The 10,264-nt window shown below is 36.0% G+C and overlaps 1 protein-coding gene across 1 annotated transcript in view; it reads left to right on the top strand.

Annotated features, from left to right (window-relative positions):
• Positions 1-6,195, top strand: part of LOC107685837 (nerve growth factor-like) — a 24,307-nt gene extending 18,112 nt beyond the window's left edge. The window contains exons 2-3 of the mRNA XM_016482572.1: positions 4,046-4,158; positions 5,415-6,195. Of these exons, the coding sequence (XP_016338058.1) occupies positions 4,083-4,158; positions 5,415-6,028 (690 nt within the window). The 5' untranslated portion in view covers positions 4,046-4,082 and the 3' untranslated portion in view covers positions 6,029-6,195. The remainder of the gene's footprint in view (positions 1-4,045; positions 4,159-5,414) is intronic.
• Positions 6,196-10,264: the final 4,069 nt, after the last annotated feature.

Below are 10,264 nucleotides of genomic sequence, written 5' to 3'. Positions count from 1 at the left end.
AAAAAAAAAAAAAAAAATAAAAAAAAAATATATATATATATATATTTAAAATAATTAATTAATTCCACCATTCAAAAGTTTGAGTAAGTTAGATATTTTTTTGAAAGTCTCTTACGCTCACCCAGGCTGCATTTATTTGTGAAATATTGTGAAATATTATTACAACTTAAAATAAATGTTAAAATGTAATTCATTCCTGTAATGCAAAATAGAAATGTCTTGTCACATTATACACATGTTTTTGTTGAATAGAATTATTAAAAATCATACATACCCCAAACTGTTGAACTGTAGTGTATGTAATTAAATAATTAATCATTTTACAGCAAAAGAGTTGTCAGGGCAAGCAGCAATCTGAACTACTGTCCTGACTGTGTCAGTGAACAAAAAATTATATTCATTGTTGAGCCCGGCTACTTCTTTTGATTCTCTCTTTATGTTATTCTCTGGAGCTTGTATAAACTTGATAAATATTTGACTTGACTAAACTTTAACTGTCATATCTGTTCATCACTGCCAAGAGACAAAATGTAACCGTTTTAGGCAGTCCTGGGAGAGGCCTGAGCACCTGTCTGATACAATAGCCTGAACCTTACACTGTGTATCACACACATACAGCCTCTGGTTACTCGCTCTGACAGAGGAAGTGATGTGTGTGCATTCCGCTGTGATGACCCGTCCTCACAGGAACAGCAGGTACTTCATCTTGATCATGTTGACCTGCTGGGTGGCTGTTTGCAGAACACTAGATGCACTGGGGTGTGCATTCAACTTTAGGACTTTTTACTGAATAAAAACTTGTTCTTATGTTATTCAGTTCTTGCATAATGGTTTAATGTTATTTCAATGTTAATTTAAGGTTTTTATATTAATTTATTTCATATATATCTCTCTCTCTCTAAAGGGATAGTTCACCCAAATATGAAAATTTTCTTAAGCTTTATACACCCTCAGGTCATCTATGTAGATGAGTTTGTTTGTTAATCGGAACAGATTTGGAGAAATTTACCATTACATCACTTACTCGCCATTGGATCCTCTGCAGTGAATGGGTGCCGTCAGAATGAGAGTCCAAACAGCTGATAAAAACATCACAATAACCCACAAGTAATCCACATGACTCCAGTTCATCAATTAATGTCTTATGATGTGAAAAGCTGCATGTTTGTAATAAACGATTATATTTTTAAGACGAGAGTTTTTAACTTCAAACCGTCACTTCTGGCTAAAATACGAGTCCTCAATTCACAATATTGCTTTCTCCAGTGACAAAGTTGTACTGTTCAAGTTCTGTTTGCAAGTGAAAACAGTCCAAAATAGTTCTAAACAAATATGTTGATGGATTTTGATGTGAGAGGACAACAGGGATTATTTGGGCCAGAAGTGATGGTTTAAAGTTGAAAATGTCTTAATGATGGATTTGTTTCTTAAAACACACAGCTTTTGGTTCACAAGATGTTAATTGATGGACTGGAGTCATGTGGATTGCTTGCAGATTATGGTGATGTTTTTATCAGCTGCTTGGACTCTCATTCTGACGGCACCCATTCACTGCAGAGGATCCATTGGTGAGCAAATGATGCAATTCTAAATTTCTAAATCTCTTCCGATGAAGAAAAAACCTCATCCACATCTTGGATGGCCTGAAGGTGAGCAAATTCTCATCATTTTTATTTTTTTTTGGGTGAACTATTCTTTTAATGTATGTAATGTACCATTATGATAAATATTTCTGATAACTCTGACACTAACTTAGGAGTTATGGGCTCAGATTTTAGGCCTGGATTTTTTCATTAGAAAAGTAATGACACATCTCATCCATGAGCTGCATGATATCATTTATGTCTGTAGCACAAATGGTGTTACTCACCAAAGTTTCAAACTTAAGGTCAGGGGTTTGATCATGTTTCACATGTAAGTCATACATGTATGTTTATGTCTAATGAAGGTGAGATATGGATATCTTTCTTCGCTGAACAGGGTGCTAATACGGTGTTTATGTGATGGTACAATAATGTCCAGTTATATATCCAGAGCTGATTATATGCCCCCACCAGCGATAAGTCTTTCACACCATTTCATAACAAACTTAATACAGCCAGCCATCTGGATGTGTGTATGTGAGTGTGTTTGTCTGCATTATGTCCTTGGTTGGTTTTATTAACAATCATAAATTTGTCAGTGAAGCATTGATAAACTATTATGGTGGCAATTAACTTCTTCTGTCATTATGTTTAATTGCTGTCTGATCAGCTTTTTCACTGAGGCAAAGCTGCCTAAATAAATGTTCTTTATATCCTAACATATTTCCTTCTCTAACTATAAAACTCAGTATATGAATACTGTATATATGCCATAAGATTTATGATTTCCTCCTGGCAGATGATAGAACAAGTGGAAAATGATATAGACTTACATGGAAGGAGGGGCCTGAGCAATATTTACAGACCATATATATATATATATATATATATATATATATAGTAAAACAAACCTTTAAAAACATTATATATATATATAATAGGCAAGTAGGCCTATTTAATGTTGACATTGTCTTCTGTAAAAGTATGAATGAGTGCCTTTTTTTTTTGTTGCAGAAATAAGATTCCAGATTTTATTACACATTTTTAAGAAAATATTTTACAATTTTCTAATATACAAAAAATAAAAAAATTTGTGTGATTTTGTGTGAAGTACAAATATGTAAAAATATGAAGACTACACACACACACACACACATAGATATGTATTCATTTTAATTTTACAATTTCATTACACATTTAAAAAAAAATATTTTACAAAATTCCAATATTCTAAATGATCTAAATTACAGTGAAATTCCTTTTTTTGGGCAGTTTTCCTTATTTCTAATATAAAAAGGAAAAAAAAAAAGGAATTTCACTGTAATTTAGATAATTTAGTAATTCCTTCTTATGGATTGTTAGACTGAGTTCATTTATTTGCAACTTTGAATTGCTGAATTAAACCCATGTTTTCCATCTGAGTATTTTTCTTACTTTTAAGATGTTTCATCTGACTAGCTTCTTTTTTGACAGGATGGTCCGAACATGCCTGCCTTTTCACCTCATCCTAAATCGCAATGATTTTCATTTTATGTAATGTCATGTGACAGCTTCTCGTGAAACTATGTAGACTATAGCACGAGTCTTCAGTGTGCACTAAAGCGGATGCTGCCTGTGCACGGACTACTAGTCCACAGGCCCAGAGCCAGCAAAAAGCCACGCTTCATCTCTGAGCTCTGCCACACATGAGTGCTTAAAGAAAAGCTGCCCTGCAGGCGCTGGAATCCATAGCCCTGTGGAGGCTGCAGATAAGGCCGTGCGTATGTGCGCTTTGGAAGGGCTCACGTTACACGCTGAAACCCATGTCACTCAGGAACTGTTACCATATGAAAGCAGACTGTTTTGGAAGGAGAGCACCGCCTGGCTCGGCTCTTTGTGTCAGTGTGATAACACCGGCTATGCCAGAAGGAACGTGTTAAATTGTCTCTATGACAGCTAATGAGTTTGAGGTCAGTGGCTGAGGATTTCTTAGACCACCTCCGCAAGCCACACAGAAAGGCTGTGATCCAAAGCAATTTATTAGAGGCTTGTGTATGTTGTGGCAGTCGGATGGTTTGGGTCTGGGGTGTAAGTTGATGTGTGTCACATTTGGGTTTTTGGTCTGTCTTGTCTGCGCGTGTCACGCTTGAGCAGTAATTTGACAGTGATTACTACATCACTCAAAGAAGATGTTATTTATTCACTGAAACATGGCCTGTGAGGTCTGAAATGTGCATTTTTCTCCCAGCATTTCACCAATGGAAGGAATGTATTTGGACGGATGAGGTGTTAGGAAAGAAATAGGAGTCGTAGGAGATCTTTTTAATATGACAAATCTTCTCTGTCTGGTGAATCATTTTTTGTAAATGTGCTTGAATGAATCGATTCACTAGAATCCAAGGCTGCATGAGCAATACGCATGCGGTAAATGGTAATTATATGAAATTACAGCTTGCTTCATACTTTTCTGTACCTCTCTGCAGAGGAGCTGGAAGCAGAAGATGCCACGCTGGTCGATACATGTACCATGAGGAGCACAGGAGAGCTACGCTAAAGACAGACGGGAGAAAACAGTTCACCTGGACACATTTCACAGGTAAACACACTCTTTTTTCTTTCTTAGCACAAGATTACCTGTGTAAAGCAAAGATATAAACCTATTTTCAGTTTTAAAAAGTCAAAGCTATGCCATGCTAGTTTGTGGCGGTTCATTCAGATTGTGCTGACACACAAGTCTGAGGGATTTCTACTGCTTGAATAGCTGTTAAAGAATAGCTGTCAATTACAGTAGGCCTATATAGTAGTAAATTAGACATGGTACCATGGTACTACCATGGTTTTGGACATCTACTGCTAATGCTAAAGTATTACCATGAAAATTGAAATATGGTATGATATGGTAATCATTCAGTATTATGGCATATATCAAATGCCATGGTATTACCAATCTGATATCATCAAAGTACCACAATACTGTCAAAATATCCAGTTGAAGAGACTATAAAATATTCTCTTGTTGGGTATTTTTGTTAAAATATTTATTACATTACATAGTTGATTCTTAAAATCGATTAACTAGGTATTAATAAATCTTTTTGATATATATATATACATATATATACAAAGATTTTCAGCTACAGATGATGATGATGTGTGCGCACATATGTATGTATATATCTTTTTAATATAATTATGTAAAATATTTTAATGTTATTTTATTTTTTAAATGTACATATGACCATCAATATAATATACATAACTGTCTACATAAAAGTAGAGAACAATTTAATATTTGTATTTGAAAATATTTTAATATTAAGTATTTTTAATATAAATACTAATTATTTTAAATATATGAATCAGCCAGTATTACAAGTAGATAATACTCTTATTTTTCAGAATTAAACAGTTTCTGGACAACTTTTGTCTGTGCAGTTAGAAAAAGTACCAACAGTTATTCTATTCTATTGCACATTATAATGTTTTGATGCCTGATTTCACTACTTGAAAACAAGTACCAAAAAAAGAAAAATAAACTCTTCAATCACAAATATTTCAGCATGTTAAACTGTAGATTGGAGTTTTATTGAGCTTTTTTTTTCCATTTAAAAAAAAAGCTAAAACTGTAGATCTACAGATATCAACCGTCATGTTGTTGATCTACATTTCTTTGGCTGCCAAGTACTGTATACCTATATCAGCCAAAGTAATATATATAGTATCTGTGCATCGCTATGCAGAAGAAAATCTAAAGTAATCTGGCATCATATTTGTATGTTACCACTATGTCTATGTTGCATGTTACCACTATTCTGTGTGATGAAAGCTAACATTAACCTGTGCCGTACTCAGGTCACGTTGAGCCCATGCGGTGGTCCATGCTAGCCCTGCTGCTCTTGTCCTGCAGCCAGATGTTTGCCCAGCGCCCAAGTGACATCTGTCCACAGAACGCCGACCGCAGACAGGATGATGTCACGGCCAACCCTGTGCCGACCGTGGATCCTAAACTCTTCATCAAGAGACGGTACCGCTCACCCCGCGTTCTGTTCGCCGAACAACCCCCCGACTCAGAGCCCGCTGGGCACCAGACGAGGAGCAGGGCGAAGAGGAAAGCAGGAGCGCCTCAACACCGCGGAGTTTACTCTGTCTGTGAGAGCGTTAGCACTTGGGAGGGAAATAAAACCAAAGCTACAGACATCTCGGGCAACGAGGTCACAGTCTTGCCTGATGTTATCATCAACAACTCCAAGAAAAAGCAGTACTTTTTTGAGACGACCTGCAGCAGCAGACGGACCGGAGGATCCGGGTGTTTGGGAATCGATGCACGCCATTGGAACTCGTACTGTACCAATTCACACACGTTTGTGCGAGCGCTGACTTCATTCAAGAACCTGGTGGCATGGAGACTCGTAAGGATCAATGTAGCTTGTGTGTGTGTGCTGAGCCGAAAGTCTTGGAGACAATGACAAACTGTCATCTTTTCAAAACGCCAGCGCAGGCCTTATGATATTAAACTCGATATTTCTCCATGCGATGATGGACATTTTCCTTGTGCAAACCATTGAAGACAACTTACTGTCTAAGGAGAATAAATATGATGTCTTTGACATAGGACACTACAATGGAACGAGTTGGACTTCAGAGTTTTTTTTTTTTAGTTCTTTTTTTATGCATTTCTGTTTTGTTCAAATAATAGTTTTCTTTTGCAGCAGTACGAGAACATGTACATACATTGTTGTGTGTGGTAATTGTTATTTATTAAACTGCATCATTATTGTCTAGTTGATTTTGTGCATATTAGGAGATGAGGTCATTTTAAAGGAACATTCTGAGCTAAATACAACTTAAAATTAAAAGCCTGTCATCATTTACTCATACTTGAAAACCTCAGTCTCCGTTCATTATAATTGCATTGACCTTTTGTCATTTTTTTTTGTTCTGTAGAAGAAATAAAGTTATATGAGTTTGGAACAACATGAGAGTGAGTAAATGATGACATAAATGTCACTTTTGGATGAGCTTATTGTTAATGTGACTTCAAAAGTAACCTAATTTACTTCCTAATACATGTTCCTGGTATTATTGATTGGTGCACATTATTTAAAAAAAATAAAAAATAAAAAATGACTGAAGGACTTTCATTTTTGGCTGATGTCACCAAGCCCCTCCAACCACTTGTCAACAAATTTTCACAGACAGCTTGTCAGTCAGTTACCAGTGGTTCAAAAGGTCCTGGGCTCAGTTGCAAGCAGTGTATTGTCAAGCGTTTTCTTAACCTTAGGGATTTCTTACAAACATCTACTGTCCTACATGTTCTTGTTGAATATCTTGACTCTGAAATACATCATCTTATTAAAATGGTTTGGAAATGGTAAAAAATCAGTTTCATGTTGACTTAAGCTCTTTCGACAGCATTTGTGCTTATTGTGGTTACCACAGAAAATAATTTCACGTGCAAAAAAAAAAAAAATAAATAAAAATAATGTGTTTTCCACAATGCACTTACTAAAGCCTAGTAGACAAGCATGCAGTAATACGAATAACCCAAAAATGAAAATTTTGTCATTATTTATTTACACTGGACTTGTTCTAATGCTGTATGACCTTCTTTCTTGGGGGAAAAAACACACACCCAAACGTTACATGTTAGCATGAAACAATAAAAGGTTTAGTAGAATAGCTTATCAACCACCTAAAAAGGTTAAAGCTACCTGCACTTAGTATTTGCACAACAATACCAGTTAAAAACATTGAAGGAAACCAGCATAACCAGAGGTTTATCCACCTAAAAAAGTAAATCTATTTTACAGGTCAAATAAACTTACTAAGTGTAAGTTATACCATAAATGACCTTTATCTTTTTGCTTTTTAATGCTGACCCACTAGGCTTCCACTGTAACTGCATTACTCGAAATATTTCACATTGTCCAGATTATTTTCATAGCATGCCATGCTGTTGACAGAGCCAAGAATACCCCCCAAAAAAAAAAAAACCCCATTGAACTTTACAGAACAGCCTCAGTTTATTTTCTGGTTTTGATGTTAAAAAAAGCTGTGACTAAGACACGACCTTCAGCCATGTGGCAGAAAAACTAAACGGTCGGGGCAAATTTTGTCAGACACTTTAAGTAAGCCGGAAAGTTTGTTGAAACTGTCGGTGGGACAGACCTCACGTCTCAACAGATGTGCCTCACACACATGGAAACGGACCTACGCTGGAATGCACTAGATGTTCCCCTTCCAGACTAGAGGCTTCCACGTGATGCCTTAGAGAACTGGCCTTGAGAGTGAAAATCGTTAAAAAGCATTTCTAACAACCACAAACAGGTGTGTAACTCCAAACAGACTTTGAATACATTTGTTTAGGCAGCATGTGGAATTCTTAAAAAACAGATGGATCGCCGGCCTGTGAGACCCACCTCGGGTTTGATTGTGTAAACAGAGGGAGACCACATGCCAAAGGTCAGGTGCATGGCCAAATGATGAGGTCATGTCTGGAAGCCTGAAAGCCACAGGTCTGCGAGGTCAGACATCAAAGTTCGGGTGGAATAGGCCTAATCAACAGGATTGTTAGGTTTATTTATCACATCACCCACGAGGTCCTTCATCAGCACGTGCTTGTTTAGCAATATAGTGCGGGTCAAGTAAAAGGGTCAAAGTCACTTTCACACAATCATTTGCTCTCATTAGAAGAGGATGTTTTGTGGTCAACAGTTATTTTAAACAGTTCTGTGAGCTCAGATGAAGAATGAGAGAATTTTCCTCACGTTCATGTTGATGGAATAAAGCAAGCGTGTCTCTAATTGTTTGTAGGACAGCTCCCTATGGAGAGTCTGCTGTGACAAATCCAAGAAAGCCCCTTTTGTTTAATTCACAAAGAATATTAACAAGATTTATGAACTGTGGATAGTACTGACATACCATAGAGATTTCAAACAAGGCTAAGTCCGCCCTCCGCGTGCGTACTACAATGTAGGATTTATCATCTTCAGAAAGGCTGAAGTTTCCCTAATTACACTCACATAAAGTCTCAAAGTCTTAATCGAGAGACAACAGTGAATTAAGGTATCGAACGTGATAAGGTGTACACTGTAGGCTACAGCATTGGTCTCAAAACTCAATTCCTGGAGGGTCACAGCTCTGCAGAGTTTAGCTCCAACCAGCTCCAGCTTGGAAGTTTCTAGTAATCCTGAAGAAGACCTTGATTAGCTGGATTAGGTGTGCTTGATTAGGGTTGTAGCAAAATTGTGCAGAGCTGTGGCCCTCCAGGAATTGAGTTTGGGACCACTGCTGGACAGTAAACAGAGCTGGATGAACCAATTCAAAAACAAACAAATGTCGCCCTCTAGTGGTTCATCCGCAAATCTACGGTTGATGAGGGCAAGTAGGCCTATTTCATTTTGACATTTTCTTCTGTAAAAGTATGAATGAGTGCCTTTTTTTTTTTTTTTTGCAGAAATAAGATTCCAGATGTCATTTCACTCAATTTTACTGCCACTTGGCCTACTGTAGTACAATACTTAAAGTCCACGTATTTGTACATATTTTATCACTAGAGGGCGCACTGCTCTTACAATAGCCTTTCCGGAACTAATTTTTTTTTCTCTATGGTGTTTAAATTAATGTAACATAATTAATTGCTCATATACAAAATATATTAAATATCACATGTCCTGATTTTATTGCAGCTCTATAGAAGGCTGTTCATTCATTTATAGGTTTACTTGATTCATAGGAAATCATGTTCTTGACTAAGCCTGAGATAACAATTAACAATCTTTTAAAATAGCAGCATTTCCACTTTGAAATTAATCAGAGATGACCACAATAATTCCCTTAGTACAAATGAAAAGAAATATAAAACAATTATAACAAAGAAATATATAAAACAAAGAAATGTTAAACATTTCTGTAATTTTCAAATATAGCCTATTTATTATTCTTCTTTTCAGATTCACAAATCCTAAATAAGTCTTCATTTTGCTGTGTGTGTATGTGAAAACCATGTTCAGATTTTGCCGGCTGTATGATGGTAAAAGCCTGTAGGGTTACTCAAACTTCATAAAGTTTTATAAACCTAGCTGGTCATACTTTGAGAGATAGGTTGATCTCTTCTTTGTTGGCACAACTTGTGTTTTGACATCATTGTATTAAAGCATTTTAAAGTTTATACAAAAACAGAGACAGTCAAAGACCTCTACCATAGTCTAACTATATAATTTATGTATAATATAGAGCCTGCTTTTATATGTTTAAATACAGAAACACCCATGAAAATGTGAGAAAGATTATCTCAGCGTGTCCTCAAACAGCAGACAATGGCATCCTCTCACCAATGAGATGACAGTGATTGTGACTGATGTATTGTGCAGTGAGACAAACCTTATGAAAGAGACTCAATAATGAATACTCCGAATGTCTCACCACATCATGAAGGCGTTGTAAATTACACCGTAGGTTCAAACATAATGCCTGACATCAATTCTGAAAACTGGAAAACAATGTATTTGATCTCATCTTTCAAAAAGAAAAAAAAAACTTTTAAACTATATTTTAACATGAAAATACATATTGATATTTAAAAAAATCCTATTAAATATAATACATAATTATTTTCATATCTTTCTAAATTCAAAGCCAAATTAAATCAGGTAAATCTGGAAAATATCTATCTATCTATCTATCTATCTATCTATCTATCT

The sequence above is a fragment of the Sinocyclocheilus anshuiensis genome, unplaced genomic scaffold, assembly GCF_001515605.1.
Source record: "Sinocyclocheilus anshuiensis isolate Anshui unplaced genomic scaffold, SAMN03320099.WGS_v1.1 scaffold822, whole genome shotgun sequence".
In the NCBI taxonomy this organism is placed as follows: Eukaryota; Metazoa; Chordata; class Actinopteri; order Cypriniformes; family Cyprinidae; genus Sinocyclocheilus; species Sinocyclocheilus anshuiensis.
The sequence above is the reverse complement of the archived record's forward strand: the minus strand, read 5'-3'. Positions and strand labels throughout refer to the sequence as shown.